The sequence below is a fragment of the Silene latifolia genome, chromosome 11, assembly GCF_048544455.1.
Source record: "Silene latifolia isolate original U9 population chromosome 11, ASM4854445v1, whole genome shotgun sequence".
Lineage (NCBI taxonomy): Eukaryota > Viridiplantae > Streptophyta > Magnoliopsida > Caryophyllales > Caryophyllaceae > Silene > Silene latifolia.
This window is the reverse complement of record NC_133536.1, coordinates 198,407,549-198,426,858: the sequence shown is the minus strand read 5'-3', so window position 1 is coordinate 198,426,858 and position 19,310 is coordinate 198,407,549. Positions and strand designations below refer to the sequence as shown.

General features: G+C 41.0%; 1 protein-coding gene across 1 annotated transcript; it reads right to left on the bottom strand.

Moving 5' to 3' along the window:
* Positions 1-7,619: 7,619 nt before the first annotated feature.
* LOC141615298 (F-box protein SKIP23-like) lies at positions 7,620-10,144 on the bottom strand. Its single transcript, XM_074433707.1, has 2 exons — positions 10,084-10,144; positions 7,620-9,031 (listed from the first exon to the last, which is right to left on the bottom strand). The coding sequence occupies exon 2, from the start codon at positions 9,002-9,004 to the stop codon at positions 7,820-7,822; it is 1,185 nt and encodes a 394-aa protein (XP_074289808.1). The 5' UTR covers positions 9,005-9,031; positions 10,084-10,144; the 3' UTR covers positions 7,620-7,819.
* Positions 10,145-19,310: the final 9,166 nt, after the last annotated feature.

The following is a 19,310-nucleotide window of genomic DNA, read 5'->3' as shown; positions in this document are numbered from 1 at the left end:
GGTAGCATATAATAAACGTAAATTTAGATATGAGGTTGAGTGATTACCGACTCACAAATACGGTGTCAATTTTTGGTCTAATCATGAATTCAATGCACTTAGAACACTTAATAACATATATCCAAATTTAATTAAATCAATTAAGGAATTATGTAAAATTCACACAAAAAATCACATGCTATTAATTAACCCAATTTCTAATCTAAATTTCTCAAAATGTTCTCTTGCAAGTGGTTTAGTAAAAATATCGGCAATTTGATTTTCGGTCTTGCAAAAGATAAGTTTAATATGTCCTTTTTCCACATGATCACGAATAAAATGGTGACGAATATCAATATGCTTGGTTTTGGAGTGTTGAATAGGATTTTTGGAAATATTTATTGCACTCGTGTTATCGCACATTAAAGGAATGGAGTCAAAAATAATACCAAAATCCAAAAGTTGTTGTTTTACCCAAAGGAGTTGAGAACAACAATGTGCCGCACTAACGTACTCACTTTCGGCCGTAGAAAGAGCTACCGTGTTTTGTTTCTTTGAGGCCCAAGAAGTCAAGCAAGGACCCAAGAACGTTGCAATTCCGGAGGTACTCTTTCTATCAATCGTGCACCCCGCATAGTCCGCGTCCGAAAAACCTATAAGATCAAAAGGACAATATAAGGGGTACCATAGGTAAAGATTTTGTGTTCCAATCAAATACCGAAGAATTCGTTTAACGGCTTTGAAATGTGATTCTTTCGGATTTGCTTGGAACCTAGCACATAAGCATACACTAAAGAGAATGTCGGGACGACTTGCGGTTAAGTAGAGAAGTGAGCCTATCATACCTCTATACACCTTATCACTAACATTCTTACCGAGTTCATCTTTGTCCAATTTGGACCCGGCTACCATAGGTGTATCATGAGGCTTACCATTAGTCATCCCAAATTTCTTAAGCATTTCTTTGATGTACTTTTGTTGATGGATCATGATTCCATCCTTTGATTGCTTAATTTGGAGCCCAAGGAAGAATCCTAGCTCACCCATCATGCTCATTTCAAACTCCGATTTCATTAGTTCGAAAAATATAAGTAAAGGAGTTCATTTGTTGCACCAAATATAATGTCATCAACATATACTTGTACAACCAACAGTTCGTTGATCGTTGCTTCAAGAACAATGTTTTGTCAACGGAGCCTCTTTTAAAACCATTTTCAATAAGAAATTTAGACAATCTATCATACCAACATCTTGGTGCTTGTTTTAAACCATAAAGAGCTTTGTCTAATTTGAAAACATGGTTAGGCAAGTCATTGTTCTCAAAACCCGGTGGTTGCTCTACAAAGACATCTTCTTCCAAATATCCATTTAAGAAAGCGGTTTTGACATCCATTTGGAAGAGTTTAATGCCTTTGTGAGCCGCAAAAGCTATAAGCAATCGTATGGCCTCAAGTCTAGCTACCGGTGCATAGGTTTCATCGTAATCAATACCCTCTTGTTGGTTATAACCTTGCACCACTAGTCTAGCCTTGTTCCTTACGATTTCTCCCGAGTCATCAAGCTTGTTGCGAAAGACCCACCTAGTACCAATGACGGTACGATTAGGCGGTCTAGGGACTAAGTGCCATACCTCATTTCTTTTGAATTGATTGAGCTCATCTTGCATGGCAAGCACCCAATCTGCATCGGTCAAGCGATCGTTACATTTGAAGGCTCAATTTGAGAAAGGAATGCATTATGGGCACAATACTTATTGAGGTGAGCGAGTTTGTTGACGGATGATCTTGTTCGAATTCCCGAGTTGAGATCACTTGTGAGATTAGTGAGTGGATGAGAGCTTTGATGTTTCCACTTCTTTGGAACAAAGGTTTCTTGTTCCCCCTCACCGCATCGATCACGTTGGATGTTTCCATTGGCCTGGAAGGTTCTTCATCCTCACTGTTTTGGTTTTCTTGATTCGAGGTAGAAGCAACGATCGTTGGGTCCGTTGCTTCCAGAGAGGAATCGAAGTACTACGTGTTCCCCCCGAGTTGTTGCTCTCCTTTGATGGCGCAGATCTCGTGTCTCGCATTGCAATTGATCTTTGGGAGCTTCTTCATCCGTGAACACGAAGTCTTTTCGAACAAGACCAATCTCAAATTCATCATCCTCATCCTCATCATCATCATCCATGTTTTGTACCTGTCCAAGCACACTAGATTCATCAAAAATGACATGGATGCTTTCTTCAATTAACAAGGTTCGTTTATTGTAAACTTTATAGGCCTTGCTATGATCGGAGTACCCAATAAATACTCCTTCATCACTACGTGGATCGAACTTACCCAAGTTGTTTTTACCATTGTTGTGAACAAAACATTTGCTTCCAAAACATCTAAAGTATGAAATATTGGGCTTTCTTCCACGTAATGATTCATAGGGAGTTTTATTTAAGATACTCCTTATCATGACACGATTATAAATGTAGCAAGCGGTATTTACCGCTTCGGCCCAAAAGTTCTTAGGCAACTTACTAGTTAATAACATTGTTCTAGCCATTCCTTCAAGGGTTCTATTCATCCTTTCAACCACACCATTTTGTTGTGGGGTTCTAAGAGCCGAGAAGTTATGGTCTACACCATTGTCATCACAATAAGCACCAAATGATGAGTTTTCGAATTCGGTTCCATGATCGGTTCTCATTGAAACAAGTTTTAAACCAAGTTTATTTTGAATTTTCTTTAACCAAATTAGAAACTCATCAAATGTCTCATCCTTAGAGCTTAGGAAGAGTGCCCAAACAAACCTAGAGTAATCATCAACAATGACACACACGTAACGACTACCACCTCTACTTCTAGTTCTCATTGGTCCACACAAGTCGATATGTAAAAGTTGCAAAGGTTGAGATGTGCTCATAATTCTTTTGGATTTGAAGGAACTTTTAACATGTTTACCCCTAGCACATTCATCACATACTTTATCAATTTCAAATTTTATATTAGGAATGCCTTCAACCAAATCAAGTCTTTTAAGGGTATTAAGAGTTTTTGTGCTAACATGACCAAACCTTTTATGCCATAACCAAGGATCATTGTTCATTACACTCATGCAAGACATGGTGTGACCGGATAGAGAGTTCAAATTAGTTAAGTAAACATCTTTGACACGTCTTCCTTCGAGTATTAGTTCATTAGTAGTGGCATCAAAAATTCGACACATATTAGCATGAAATTCAACAACATTACCCTTATCACAAAGTTGAGAAATACTAAGGAGATTATGTTTCAAACCTTTGACAAGCCGCACATTGTCGACACAAAGTAAGGATGACTTACCAACTTTTCCAATACCAATTACTTCACCTTTCTTGTTGTCACCAAACCTTACCGTGCCACCATCATACGCTTTAAGTGAGAGGAATTGGCTTCTATCACCCGTCATGTGACGAGAGCATCCACTATCCAAGTACCAATTGCGGCCGCCTCTCACCAAGCCCTACACAAGATTAGTTTTTGAGTTTAGGAACCCAAATGAATTTGGGTCCCTTTTTGTGATCAAAATAACTTGTGGTGTCTTTCTTAATGTCCATTTCTTTTAATGTTTTGGTGTTCTTATCAATGTCATCAAATCGTTTTGTGCAACCATTAAAAACATGACCATTGTCACCACAATAATTGCAAATGATGTATTCGGGAAGACCTACATACTTCCTTCCTCTAAAATCGTTTTTAGGCTTCGGATGCAATGATCAGTCGACTGTTCCATTTGAACCCCAAACCAGCGGATTTCTCACATTTCTCGGTTTGATTCGTGAGGAAGTTTAACACGGTTTGACTTCCTTCCCATTTTTCAGTGATGTTCTTAGCATTGACAAGTTCATTGGTCAAGTCATGGACACGTGAGAGAAGATGCAAGTTCTTTTCTTTTTCTCTTTTAAGTTCATCATTGTTAGCACTTTCTATGGACAATCTTTTCTCAACAATGAAGTCGTGGGTGTGATTGTTGAGTTTAGACACAAGATAAATGATTCTTTCTTTAGACTCTTCATATTTAGATGTCATCTCGTCAAGTCTCTTGCTTAGATCAACGACTTCATCGGATCTATGGTGAGGTGAAGACCTAGAAGTGCTACATTCGGGCATACCTTTTTGAAAGAAAGTAAGCCTATCATGGAGATCTTCTATTTCATTCTTGAGACAAACAACCTCACTTTTAAGACACTCATTTTCATTTTCCAACCATTCACTTTTTCTTTTAAACTTGTCTAACTCGTGGTCGGGAAGCAACAGTCTTAGAGACTGTTTCTCTTAAGTCAACAACTTCAACTACAAGGTCATAGATCTCATTTTCAAGACCATCTTTGTCCTTCAAAACGTCATCACGTTCCTTGGTTAGTTGGGAAACTTGCATCACCAAAGTTGTGTTGACATTTTCAAGGTCAGAGACATCCGTGGGGGTCAACCTAAGACGCTCTAGTTCTTTAGTCAAATGCTTGTTTAACTTGTTGACTCTTTTGACCTCATTATATGCCTAAGAAGTGTGAAGAATGTGATCTGTTGCTTTTAGTTCATTTTTGATTAAAATTCTCTTGAGCAATTTCCTCAATCTCATTTTGCATTATATCAAGCTTGTTAGTTTGAGACCGACACTTATCAAGGAGTTGATCAAGAAGCTTACATACTTTCTCTTTGGAGTAAGTTCTAGCCTTGGCCTTTAGATTGTTTACCTCGTTGTCGGAATCGGAGTCGGAATCGTCGGGGTTAGCCATGAGGCATCTTAAGTGTTCAAGTTTTGAGGTTTTTGAGACTTTTTCTTTACCATGATTTGCAACACACATTTTAGCCTCAAGTTCCTCCTCGATGAGTTCCTCATCTTCCTCGGAGTCGGACATTCCCCATATAGCACTCATGACTCTATGTTTGTAGTCCTTTTTAACCTTTTCTCTTCTTTCCTTAGATTTGATTTCTTCCCACTTGGGACATTCTTTAATTTGATGAGTTTTATCACCACATTTAAAGCATCCCATGGTGGAAGTAGGTCGTCTCTTAGGAAAGCGTTTTTTAGAGTAATTATTAGTGAACTTTTTGTTACCTTGGCCATTGACCAACCCGGCTAAGTTCCTTGTGAACATAGCAAACTCGTCTTCCTCCTCATCTTCTTCATCACTTGGAGAAGATGTGAGGGCGAGACTCTTTCCCTTTGATGACTCACTAGAATGCTTATCGAGATTGAACTCGTGAGCCATTAGTGATCCCATTAGTTCATGAAGAGATAGGGTTGACAAGTCTTTAGCTTCCTCTATGGCGGTGACTTTAGGTTGCCATTTAGGGGTTAGACTACGAAGGATTTTTCGAATGATGTCCTCGGACTCGAAATTCCTTCCTAGACTTTGAAGCTCATTAATAATACAAGAAAAACGAGAAGAAAAATTATTTAAAGACTCGTCCTTTGACATTCTAAACATTTCATATTGTTGCATGAGAAGATCAATACGGTGTTTTCTTACTTGGGACGTCCCTTCATAAGCAAGTACAAGGGAATCCCAAATAGATTTTGCCGTAGGACACCCGGAGATTCGACTAACTTCCCCTTCACCAACACAACGTTGAAGAATCGACATTGCTTTGGAATTCTTTTCGGCAAGCTTGAAGTCGTTCTCATTGTAATTTCTTTCCTCTTTTGTCTTGGTGAAACCGTTAAGAATATCGGTTTCCTCAATGGCAAGAGGTCCATTTTGGATGATGTTCCAACATTGATAATCGATACTTTTGATGTAATGTTCCATTTTGAGTTTCCACCATCCAAAATTGGAACCGGTAAAGACCGGGATCTTGGAGTGTTTCTCGGAATCCATTACCCACGAATCAAACTCTAAGGCGGTTAGCCTCGATCAAGAGCACGAGGCTCTGATACCAATTGTTGAGTTTATGGATTCAAGTACCTAAGAGGGGAGGGGGTGAATTAGGTACTCTTTTAAAAATTTTAACTTCAACTTTATTGGATTAAAGTAAGTTAAGTGAACAAAAGAGATTTAGAGGATACTTAGAATAATATTGAAAGATTGAACAAGTATCACGATGAATGTTTCTTTGAAGTATGAAAGCAACAATCGTTCGATTGTATCTATTTGTCTCGGATTTGTGAAGTATGACTGCAGACCAAATGCGATAAAGTATGATGAACTGTTGCTTCTAAGTTTAAGCGAAACAAAACAAACAAACAAAGAAAGAAAGCAGCGGAATTAAAGAGATAAACAAAGAACACGAGTTTTTGAATTGGTTCGGCAAATACTAAAGTGCCTACGTCCAATCTACCTTTTTATTACTTTCCTTTAGTGATCTACTCCGACAACTAAAAGACCCTTGTAATAAAAGACGCCAACCTACTCCGGTTGCAAAGCTAGTACAAGAACTACTCCGTTCTATGACAAGCTAACTCGCAATCTACTCCGATTGCCAACTCACAACCTACTCCGGTTGTCAAGAGTTAAAGACTACTCCGTCCTAAACTCTACTAACACACTTAAAATGTAAAGGATCAAGTTTCCACTAACACATTCTTAACAAAGAATAGAGGTGGACAACTTTTACAAGATCAACACTTTTAAGCAAGAGAGTTTAGTATAGAAAAGCAACAGTAGCCACGACTGTAGAAACTGAAAGACACTTGAAGACTTTTAAAAAGATTTTGCAAAAGACACGATTTTTACTCTTTAAAAACACTTTGCAAAACATGAAAGAATTAATTCAGAAAGTCTTAGGGATTTAATGAGGAGGATGCACGGTTTATATAGAGGAGGTGAGTGAAGGGGTTGCTAGGGTTTTGAAGGGTCAAAGACCTCACATGTGAAGACCATTTGCAACCACCTAATAACTTGCACCAAAAAGGAGTCTTTTGCAAAGGAAGGAATAGAGAAAGAAGGTTTGAAAGACAACCTTAAATGCTCATGCAATTTTCAGAAAACAAAGGATGTGAGACAAGTCACATGATGACAAGTTAACACAAATATGGCAAAAAGCAACTTTTGTTTTCTTAAAAACCAAAGGATTGAATTTGCATAAAGAGGAAACATTTTGAATAATTCAAACCACTCTTCATTGGATACTACCTCCTTAATAAAAATCTGATTTTTATCTTTGTAAAATGATAATCACGTGAAAGCCTTTGAAAGATAAAAGGGACTTCAAGTTTCTCGAGTTGTGGCATAATCCAAACAGCTGTTTACGTGTAAAAGCAACAGTCGTCTGGACTGTTTCTATTACTCTAATATACTTAACTTTCTCACTTGTACATTAGATGACACACGACTAATTACAAAGGGATTAATAACAACTTCAATACTTCTTAATCCAAGCTTGATTGCATCATTAATCCTGAAAAGGTAAACTAAGATAACACAAATCAAATGGGCATGTTATCATCAACATAAGGAACCCAACAGAATACCTCTCAGACCAACCATCTTGAACCGCTGCGCGTCTGCATGACACTCCACTGTGGAGTAGTAAGGGGGTCGGGGAGTGTACAAAGTCTTATATCCCTAAGATCACAAAAAGGCTATTTACGAATGACCCATGATGAACATGACGTCAAATAAATATCGACACTTAGTGAGCCATTTAGCTATATACTCCATCACATTCAATTACCAAAAAAATGCAAATCATTTAAACACCAAGTCGATCATGATAATATAAACTGAGCAGCTGATCACTCAATCAGATGTACAATTAAGCAGAAAAGTCTTTCAGGACCTTAAATAACCCATGACCCTTGAATATGTCATTGGCTTTACAAGCTCATGACCCTTCACGTCCTCCATATTCCACGGTTGTACCCAATAACATTATACATTAATTTAAAGTTGAGGAATAAACCAGGTTGGTGGATTAAATACTTCGCCGTCACCAATATCATCTCCTTTATAAAATCGCCATGTTTTCTCACATTTGATGTCATAAACACCCATATCAATTGCACCAATCCCTTCCACCAGTCCATAGAGATCGAATAAATCATCGGCGAAATATACACAGTTAGGTTGCAAAGATTTGGCCGAAACGCACATGGTAGAATTACAACCTACAAACAATGTCGCATGATCTTCAATTTTCTCCCATCTTCTATCTTTAGGATCAAGTCTATAGACCGAAAAACGAAATGTTTCATAAGGAATGTGAACATCGTGATCATTTCCACCTGACTTAGGTACTTCTCTCCTGAAACGCAATACCATGAGAAGATCAGAACCTGATTGTACCAAATATAGTGCTCCTATCCCAGTTAAGAACTGCTGGAACATTTTAAATTTACTTATCACATAATCCACTGGCTTTACAAGCTCATGACCTTGGAAGTCCTCGATATTCCAATATACCAGCGTTGCATCATTGTACAAAGCAAATATATAACCATCCATCGCCACCACATCACATATCCTAACACAAGGCTCTTGCCTGACAAATACTGATGTCCATGATTGATCTCCGTTTTTAGCAAAAACTACTTGGAATAAATCACCATAAAGTACCACAATAACAAACTCAGTTTCAGACACTTTGAGCACAGTGAGCCTGATAAAAAACAGTCCCAAAACCCAATTAATATAATCTTCTTCACTCCCATCTCTCTCTTCAACATATGGGGGTCGATCTGGGATGGTTTCCGCAGATGGGAAGCGAATTTCGGACTTTGTGATTGGATTGAACAAACGTACATTGAGGTCACGGTCGACCATTGCAACCCAACCACAGTCTGAACCCCAACACCTTGTTCCAAAAGTCTCGGGGAGATTCATATTGTAACACTTATTATTACTAGGATTAAAAATCTTCCGTACACAATGCGGATTATTGCTAGTGTTTTCAGATAGTAAAAGCCGTGGCACTGGTATCGGCCTCCATTGGTGCTTTATTAAGGATGAAACACGCTTCCAAGTGGAACATACCGCTGAAAAATAAATAAAGTCTTCTATCATTTCCAACCTCATAGCAATGTCACCAAGAAGATCGAGAGGCAATGTCGACCAATCAACAACAGCCATGATGTTGCAAAACAACAATGGTCGAATCTAAAAAAATGATAACAGCAATATCAGTAACAATAACAATAATACTAATAAATAGGAACAATAACAGAGGAAGGGGACGGAGGGAAGAAGAGCTAAGGATCTAAGAAGTAAGCTTTTAAGGTAGACAAACATGGAGAAACATAGAGTGATGCTAATTTAACAAGCATAAACTAAGCAAAGCTTTATTTCATTCATGTCTTACCCAATTAAATCAACCAATTCGGACAGCAAATATCTACGAGTAAGCATTCAGTAGCATTACAACAACATTACCCGAGTGCCTAATTTAAGAAACACAATCATTCAACACAATTAAACAACCAGAGGTATAATCTCAATCACTAATAATATTACTGCTAATAATATTGTACAAATAATAATACAGCAATAACACCAAATTAAGTTAACTGTTGAAACTGTGTGTTGAGTAAGGAGAGGAAGAAAAAAGAGAGAGAAAAAAAAAAAAAAAAAAAAAAAAAGAATACCTCAACTCTGAGGAAGGTATTCAAGATTCAAGAAGCTTGAGACAAGTAATTTTATGCTACACTGCTAGGGGGTGAGATGCCCCTACTTATAATATGGTTTCCTTTCCTATTTAGGAAAACACTTCCACCGAATAAAAATTGGTGAATTACAATTATTTACCATATCGGTCCTAGTCATTTGTTTTCCTATTTTATTTTGAGTGTCTTAGTCAATTGTTGTTCTTTCTATTTTAAGAATGAACATAATGAACAATTTGATCAATCATATTCAATATTTGGTCAACTTATCAATTACTCCGTAGTAATTAATTCTCTCCTCTTTGATCTCTATACCAAAACCAATGAAAAGAACAATTAGCATAAAGTAGGCGAGCAGGGTTTGGTAAAAGTCCAATTGTAAATTTTTTAGCAGATGATTTTTGGTAAATAGGAATAGTAATAGAGAAAGGGGGTGGTGGGAAAGATGAGCTAAGGATTAAAGAACTAAGCTTGTCTACGATAATAACATTACAACAATATTACCCGAGTGACCAATAAAGGAGATGAAGAAGAAGAGAGAAAGGATACCTGAAGATGGTAGTAGTATATAAGAACCAAGAAGCTTCAGAACCAGAATTTGCCGTCTTTGATAAGGTAAAAATACTACTCCGTAATCCGTATTAGTAGATTGATCTTTTATGGATCGACTGACCAAGTCAGCTCACTTTGTGCCAATGAAAGATACATGGACTAAGGCACAATTAGCTATGGTCTATCGGAAGAATGTGCTTAAGTTACATGGAGTCCCTAAGGACGTAGTATCTGACAGAGTTGCGAGGTTTATCTCAAGGTTTTGGAAAGAGTTGTAGGAATCTTTGGGAACAACTTTGAAGATGAGTACAACATTTCATCCTGCGACAGACGGTCAGACTGGGAGAACGATCAAGACTCTTGAGGATATGTTGTAATACTCCGTATTTATGGTCTTGGGGGTACTCTATCGAGTAGCCCTTACTCTGTCGAGTAAGGGTATGTTGCAGAATAAAATAGTTTCTGACCTGTTGGGCACTCGATCGAGTAGCTGGGGCACTCGATCGAGTAGGGGGGTACTCGATCGAGTACCTTGGGTACTCGATCGAGTGTCCGGTTTTACGGGGGAGTTTTCTCGGGTTTTGTTAATTACGCGATTAAGGTATTTAAACCAATTCGTCTTTGTTCTAAATCACTTTTTACTAAACCTAAAACCTGTTTAAGAGAGAAAGCAACTTGTTCTTCTTCCTTATCGCGTTCTTGACAATTCCCGGAGTTCAGACGGTCGGTTTGCATCGTAGTTCGTGTCGTTGGATTCCTTGCGTCGAGGGTAAGCTTTTAACATAAGTTTTATAATGTTTTGATAAGGTGGTTGAAACCCTAATTTAGCAATTGGGGATTTTATGAGTAGGAATTGAATGGTAGTCTTTATGTGTTATGTATGATAGGAGGAGAATTCGTAGAGGAGCCGTTTTGAGACAGCTATAGATACCGTCTGCGTGTTGTGCTTTCCAGGTAGGATTTCCTACTCAGTATTAGTCCCATAATGGGATATTGGTGATGTGCTGTAATTAGCTGATTGATATGATGATTGTAATTGTGATTGTGATTGTGGTTGTGTTCGTTGATGGCTCTCGAGATGCGTTCTCGGCTGAGTGGGGTCACTTGCGGGAGTGATCTCACGCCCTAGTTTCGCCCTTCGTGGAACCCGCCACGAAGGGATGTGCACATTAATGAGCGGGGTTATCGCTCGTACGATGAGCGGGGCTTAGGTGGGAACGGTGCGGTCCCCCCGGCGGTGGTCCAGTGGACAGTCAGTGATTGAGACGGTTGGTTGGTGTGTGTGTGTGTGTGTGGCAGTTCAGCTGTCTATTTGTCTTATTGTTGTTATGTATATTGATTGTGTGATTAGTACTGACCCCGGTGTTGTTTTGTAAAACTGCGGTGATCCATTCGGGGATGGTGAGCAGATATTGAGCAGGTATAGAGATGATACGGGGATAGCTGGGATGGCCACGACATGACGATAGAGTCTTCCATTTGTAGTTTAGCTTTTATTTACATTTCGATTGAGAACAAACAGTTTGAATAATGTATTGCACTTTCGGTTTGGTTTCGAGGATTGTATTCATTCATTAAACTATTTATAATAAACGTTGTTTCTGTTTTGTCTATTTGATTATCGTACCTCGGGCAACCGAGATGGTGATGTCTCCATACGAGTGGTCTGGTAAGGCACTTGGAATATGGGGTGTTACAAATGGTATCAGAGCGACGATCCCGAAACCTGTAACCAATGAACTTAATGAACATAGGGAGTCAATTAAAATGAACCCGGGGTAAAAGTTGTAGGAGCTAGTGCAAAGGCTTGGGAGACGTCCTAAAGTCGCGGGGGTCGCCCTACAACTTTGAACCGGTCACATGGGGGAAATGTGTGTTGAGTCATGTGTGTGCTTAGTAACTTGTGCAACAAGGTGATGAAGTGTGTTGATTGTTTGGTGTTGAAGTAGGAGGTTGAGCATGTGAAAGAAAATGATTATATGTTGAAACATGTTAATGAGATGATAACATGTTGAATGATTTATGATGTGGCTCTAATAGCATGATGAGTTGATATTGTTGATAGTAGAATAGATGCGTAGCATATTTATTGTGTTATCGTGTGGTATACAATTTAGCATATTAGTATATGACGTAACATGCGGGTAGCCTTTACGTATTAGTGGTACTTGATCGAGTAAGACTGACTCGATCGGATAGGTTTTTGGCGAAATTGAGTCCAGAATCGCGTTTTGGGGCACTCGATCGAGTAACTAGGGGTACTCGATCGAGTAGGGGGTCACTCGATCGAGTAGCCTATATACTCGATCGAGTGGGTTAGTGACCGAAGGTCCGTTGGGTTCGGAGTTTGGGTACTCGATCGAGTACATAGGGGCACTCGATCGAGTAGCCCGTTACTCGATCGAGTGGGTTCGGATACTCGATCGAGTGGGTTCTGGGCAGCGTGTTTTCGTGTTTTGAAGTTTAGTACGTATGTTCATATCTACCCTTTCTTATATATGTTTAGTTTCAAGATGCCGCCCAAGAAAAATGCCTTGTACGCTAGAGCAGAGCTTATGACTACGGATGACATCGTTAAGATGTTAGAGCACCGGACGCTCTTATCGAGACCCGAAGAGAGTGAATGAGGACAAGGATAAGAGTAAGGAGAAGGAGGTTGACCATGCTAAAGTCAGCCTCTATATTGCGAGGTTTAACCCGAAGGAGTACAAGGGGGTTGAGGAGCCTAACCGTCTTGATAGTTGGCTGAGGGAGATGGAGAACATACTAGATTTAGTCCACTGTCCTGATGAGATGAGAGTGGATCAGCCGCATTCTATCCGAGGGAGGCGGTGGCAAGTGGTGGGATTCAGTGAAAGTGAGTGCCAAGGAGATATATACCAACCAGGGGTTACCTGCTATACCTTGGGAGGAGTTTCGTAGGGCTGTGAGGAAGGAGTTCGTACCAGAACATGTGAGGAGTAAGTTGAGGGAGGAGTTCGACAAGTTTAAGATGACTCTTTGAGATGTCTGGCCGAGTACTACAGCGGTTCAATGAGAAATCTAGATATCCGAGGACATGGGTTTGAGTGATGAGAATTTGGCTTTGAGGTTTGAGAGTGGACTAACCACGAAGATTATGGATAAGTTACCCGTGGGAGTCCTCACTGATGTGAAGGAAGCATATGAGAGGGCTGGGAGAGCTGAGAGACTAGTGGAGATGGCTCAGGAGAGGTCAGGAGGAGAGAAGAGGAAGTCTGAGAGCGAGGGTGGTGGCCAATCTAATTTCAAGAAAGGCAACCACAATCAATCTAAGGGGTTTTCTTCTGGGTCTGGGTTTAGTGCTGGAACTTCCTTTGGGAGAGGTCGTGGGAGTGTGAGCAACAGTGGGAGTGACTCGCTTTAGTTGTGGTGGCGTAGGCCACAAGAGACATGAGTGCACGAGTGCACCGGATCCTTTCGAGACCTCGCACAGAGCTTTGCGAGCAAATGCACCAGACCCGGTGGATCATGGCCAAACCGGGAGGTCGAGCTACCGAGTGGAGGCAACCGCAACGGCGGTAATTCTTATCGAAGACACCGATGAACAACAACAACAACAATCAAGGGTCGGGTGCTAAGCCGACCGCATCGCCTAATCTTGTCCAGGAGGTGGGCGAAGACCGATGGCAAGTTGTTCATGATGGACAAGAAGGCGGTGAGGAAGATGCGCATGTTATCACCAGGTACATTCCTTGTTAATGGCATTCCTACGTTTGTTTTGTTTGATTCGGGGGCTTCTCAATCGTTTGTGTCTTCGAGTCATGTAAAACAGTTGGGTTTGAGAGTATATGAGTACGTTAAGGAGCAAGTTTTCATACCTTCGGGTGAGTCCGTATCGTGTGGGAGGTTGTTTAGAGATGTATCTTTGATAGTTGGGCAAGTCGATTTCCCTATAGACTTGCTAGAGTTTCCTTTTAATGGTTTTGAGATGATAGTTGGGATGGATTGGTTAGGAAAGTATAAGGCCAAGATAGTTGTCATCAAAAGAAAGTGTCCCTAAGAGGTCCTAAGGGTGTAAGTGTGTCTTACCGTGGGTTTCTAGTCAAACCCAAAGTTAAGTTGATTGCGGCTGTCACTTTGAAGTCGTATCTGAGGAAGGGATGTCCTCTGATTTTGTGCCATGTGAGAGATGACCGGATAGAGAGCCCGCAGATTGATGAGATACCAGTGGTGGGAGAGTTTGCGAGATGTCTTTCCAGAGGAGATTAGGGGTTGCCACCGAAGAGGGAGATAGATTTCACCGTCGAGTTGAAGCCAGGGACGGGGCCAATCTCTAAGGCACCGTACCGTATGGGTCCTAAGGAGATGGAGGAACTTAGGAAACAGTTGGATGATTTGATAGAAAAGGGGTACATTAGACCGAGTGTATCGCCTTGGGGAGCACCAGTTCTGTTCGTAAAGAAGAAAGATGGGAGTATGAGGTGTGCATAGATTACGGGGAGTTGAACCGTGTGACGATAAAGAACAAGTATCCTTTACCAAGGATAGATGACCTGTTTGATCAGTTGAGTGGTGCAACGGTCTTTTCTAAGATCGATTTGAGGTCAGGGTACCATCAGGTGAAGATTAGAGATGTGGACATACCGAAGACAACTTTCACGTCGAGGTATGGCCATTATGAGTATGTGGTGATGCCGTTTGGGTTGTCTAATGCGCTGGCAGTGTTTATGGATTTGATGAATAGGATCTTGACGCAGTTCTTGGATCGTTCGTAGTGGTGTTTATAGATGATATCTTAGTCTACTCTAAGACTAAGGAGGAGCATGAGGAGCATCTGAGGATCGTGTTGCGGACTTTGAGGGATCATGAGTTGTATGCTAAGTTGTCTAAGTGTGAGTTTTGGTTGGAGAAAGTTGCTTTTCTGGGGCATGTAATCTCTAAAGATGGAGTAGTTGTGGATCCGGCGAAGATTGAGGCAGTGACAAAGTGGGAAGCACAGAAGAATGTCGCGGAGGTTAGAAGTTTCTTGGGTTTTTTGGATACTACAGCGGTTCGTGAAGGATTTCTCCAAGATAGCTAGACCGATGACGGCATTGATGAGGAAAGAGAACAGGTTTCGTTGGGATGAGAGTTGTGAGACGGCGTTCCAAACCTTAAAGGAGCGTTTGACCACGGCTCTGTCTTGGCATTACTGAAGGGAGCGAGAATTTTGAGGTTTATACAGATGCTTCGAAGAATGGGTTGGGATGTGTGTTGATGCAGAATGGTAAAGTGATTGCCTATGCTTCTAGGCGGTTGAAGCCTTATGAGGAGAACTACCCTACTCATGATCCGGAGTTGGGTCTTTGTGGTGTTTGCTCTCAAGATTTGGAGACATTACCTTTATGGAGCAATCTTTAAGGTATTTTTTCTGATCACAAGAGTCTCAAGTACATCTTCACGCAGAAGGAATTGAACATGAGACAGAGGAGGTGGATGGAGTTGATTGGCGACTACGACATGGAAATCATCTACCATGAAGGGAAGGCCAATGTAGTTGCTGATGCTTTGAGTAGAAAGAGTGTACATTCCTTGTGTACAGCTCTATCTTTGATAAGGCTGAGGGATGAGGTAGCGAGCTTTGGGATTCATATGATGCAGAAAGGAGATGCTATGGGTGATATGACAGTACATATGGAGTTTTATGATGACATTCGAGGTAAGCAAGCTTTGGATCCTAAGATGGTGGAGTGGAGAGCTGGGGTGGAGAAAGGGACAGTGTCCCGCTTTTCCATTCATACAGATGGTAGCTTGAGGTTTGATGGTAGGTGGTGTGTTCCTAATGACGAGGAATTGAAAAAGACAATCATGACAGAAGCGCATTGCACACCATATTCAGTTCATCCGGGTGGAGACAAGCTTTACAAGGATTTGAAGAAAACGTTTTGGTGGCCTGGGATGAAGAAAGAAACAGCTGAGTTTGTGTCCCGTTGTTTGACATGCCAGAGGGTTAAAGGGGAACAGAGAAGACCACAAGGTAAGGTTCAGTCTTTCGAGGTGCCTGAGTGGAAGTGGGAATCCATTTCCATGGATTTCATTGTGGGTTTACCTAAGAGTCAACAAGGTAACAATATGATTTGGGTAATAGTGGATCGGTTGACCAAGTCAGCTCACTTTGTTCCAATGAAAGATACATGGACTAAGGCACAATTGGCTATGGCCTATCGAAAGAACGTGCTTAAGTTACATGGAGTCCCTAAGGACATAGTGTCTGACAGAGATGCGAGGTTTATATCGAGGTTTTGGAAGGAGTTGCAGGAATCGTTGGGAACAGCCTTGAAGATGAGTACAAACATTTCATCCCGCGACAGATGGGCAGACTGAGAGAACAATCAAGACTCTTGAGGATATGTTGCGAGCTTGTGTGATGGATTTTGGTGGTAGCTGGGAGCAGAGGTTGGACTTGATAGAGTTTTCTTACAACAACAGTTATCACACCAGTATAGGTATGGCACCGTTTGAGGCTTTGTATGGGAGGAGATGTAGGAGTCCGATCTGTTGGGACGATAGTGCTGAGGCAGTGGTTTTAGGACCAGAGATGGTACATGAGATGGTAGAACAGATTAAGATGATCAGAGAACGGATGAGAGCAGCCCAGGATCGACAGAAGAGTTATGCAGATCTACATCGTCGGGACATCGAGTTTCAGGTTGGGGACAAGGTTCTTCTGAAAGTGTCCCCTATGCGTGGAGTTATGAGGTTTGGGAAGAAAGGCAAGCTAAGTCAGAAGTTTATAGGGCCTTATGAGATCTTAGAGCGAGTTGGGGAAGTGGCTTATCGGTTGGCTTTACCGGCTGCATTGGAGAGAGTGCATAATGTGTTTCATGTATCGCAGCTGCGGAAGTATGTGAGTGACCCGTCACATGTGTTGGAGGCAGAGAGCTTAGAGCTGGATGAGTCTTTATCGTACCTTGAGGTGCCTAAGCAGATTCTAGACCGAAAGGTTAGAAAGACCAGGAATGGTGAGACCGTTTTGCTTAAGATCCTTTGGTCTAACCACGAGACTGAGGAAGCTACATGGGAGGCGGAGGATATAATGAAAGAGCGCTACCCTTTCCTTTTTGATCAGGTATGTATGGTTACGGGGACGTAACCTTGTTTCTTTTAGGGGGGTAGGAGATGATCGCGAGAGTTTTTAGGAGTTTTATACACCTTTTATATGTTGTGTCGGGATGTTTGTCTTGGGTTTGTATCATGTTTTTGTTTGATGGTTGAGTCGGGAATGTTGAGGGAGTACCTTTGTTTTTGTTGTGGTTTGAACTTCGGGGACGAAGTTCCTTTTAAGGAGGGAAGACTGTAATACTCCGTATTTATGGTCTTGGGGGGGTACTCTATCGAGTAGCCCTTACTCTGTCGAGTAAGGGTATGTTGCGAGAATAAAATAGTTTCGACTGTTGGGCACTCGATCGAGTAGTGGGGCACTCGATCGAGTAGGGGTACTCGATCGAGTACCTTGGGTACTCGATCGAGTGTCCGGTTTTTACGGGGAGTTTTCTCGGGTTTTGTTAATTACGCGATTAAGGTATTTAAACCAATTCGTCTTTGTTCTAAATCACTTTTTACTAAACCTAAAACCTGTTTAAGAGAGAAAGCAACTTGTTCTTCTTCCTTATCGCGTTCTTGACAATTCCGGAGTTCGACGGTCGGTTTGCATCGTAGTTCGTGTCGTTGGATTCCTTGCGTCGAGGGTAAGCTTTTAACATAAGTTTTATAATGTTTTGATAAGGTGGTTGAAACCCTAATTTAGCAATTGGGGATTTTATGAGTAGGAATTGAATGGTAGTCTTTATGTGTTATGTATGATAGGAGGAGAATTCGTAGAGGAGCCGTTTTGAGACAGTTGTAGATACCGTCTGCGTGTTGTGCTTTCCAGGTAGGATTTTCTACTCAGTATTAGTCCCATAATGGGATATTGGTGATGTCTTTGTAATTAGTCGATTGATATGATGATTGTAATTGTGATTGTGGTTGTGGTTGTGTTCGTTGATGGCTCTCGAGATGCGTTCTCTACCGAGTGGGGTCACTTGCGGGAGTGATCTCACGCCCTAGTTTCGCCTTCGTGGAACCCGCCACGAAGGGATGTGCACATTAATGAGCGGGGTTATCGCTCGTACGATGAGCGGGGCTTAGGTGGGAACGGCTGCGGTCCCCCAGCTGGCAAGGTAATGGGTCCAGTGGACGTCGGTGATTGAGACGGTTGGTTGGTGTGTGTGTGTGTGTGGCGGATTCAATTGTCTATTTGTCTTATTGTTGTTATGTATATTGATTGTGTGATTAGTATCGACCCGGTGTTGTTTTGTAAAACTGCGGTGATCCATTCGGGGATGGTGAGCGAGATATTGAGCGAGGTATAGAGATGATACGGGGATATTTGGGATGGCCACGACATGACGATAGAGTCTTCCGCCGTAGTTTAGCATTTATTTACATTTGATTGAGAACAAACAGTTTGAATAATGTATTGCACTTTCAGTTTGGTTTCGAGGATTGTATTCATTCATTAAACTATTTATAATAAACGTTGTTTCTGTTTTGTCTATTTGATTATCGTACCTCGGGCAACCGAGATGGTGATGTCTCCATACCTGAGTGGTCCTGGTAAGGCACTTGGAATATGGGGGTGTTACATATGTAGCGAGCTTGTGTGATGGACTTTGGTGGTAGCTGGGAACAGAGATTGGATTTGATAGAGTTTTCTTACAACAACAGCTATCACACTAGTATTGGTATGGCACCGTTCGAGGCCTTATATGGGAGGAGATGTAGGAGTCCGATTTGTTGGGACGACAGCGATTTGTTGGGACGACAATGCTGAGGCAGTGGTTCTATGACCAGAAATGGTGCATGAGATGGTTGAACAGATTAAGATGATCAGGGAACGGATGAGAGCAGCTCAGGATAGGCAAAAGAGTTATGCAGATCTACCTGGCAAATTCCTTAGGAAATTTCTAATATTATCAAGGATGTGAAATTAGACATTCATTTTTTTGATGAAGTGATAATTAAACATTATTTTCGTGAAACCAACAAGGTTGCTGACTTCATGTCTTCTTTTGGACATTCATGTCCAACTCTTTCGAGGTGGTTTGATAGCTGGTGACTTCAACTTACCTCCCGCATTCGAAAAGATGAAATATGTTGGTCCTACCTAGAGGGTTAACCTAGTTTACTTGCTTAATTAAAAAAAAAATAATACTATAGATATACTAGGTACTGGACATAGC

Bases quoted from the DNA above. Each gene is read 5' to 3' on its own strand.
- LOC141615298 (XM_074433707.1), bottom strand. From the start codon at position 9,004: ATGGCTGTTGTTGATTGGTCGACATTGCCTCTCGATCTTCTTGGTGAC.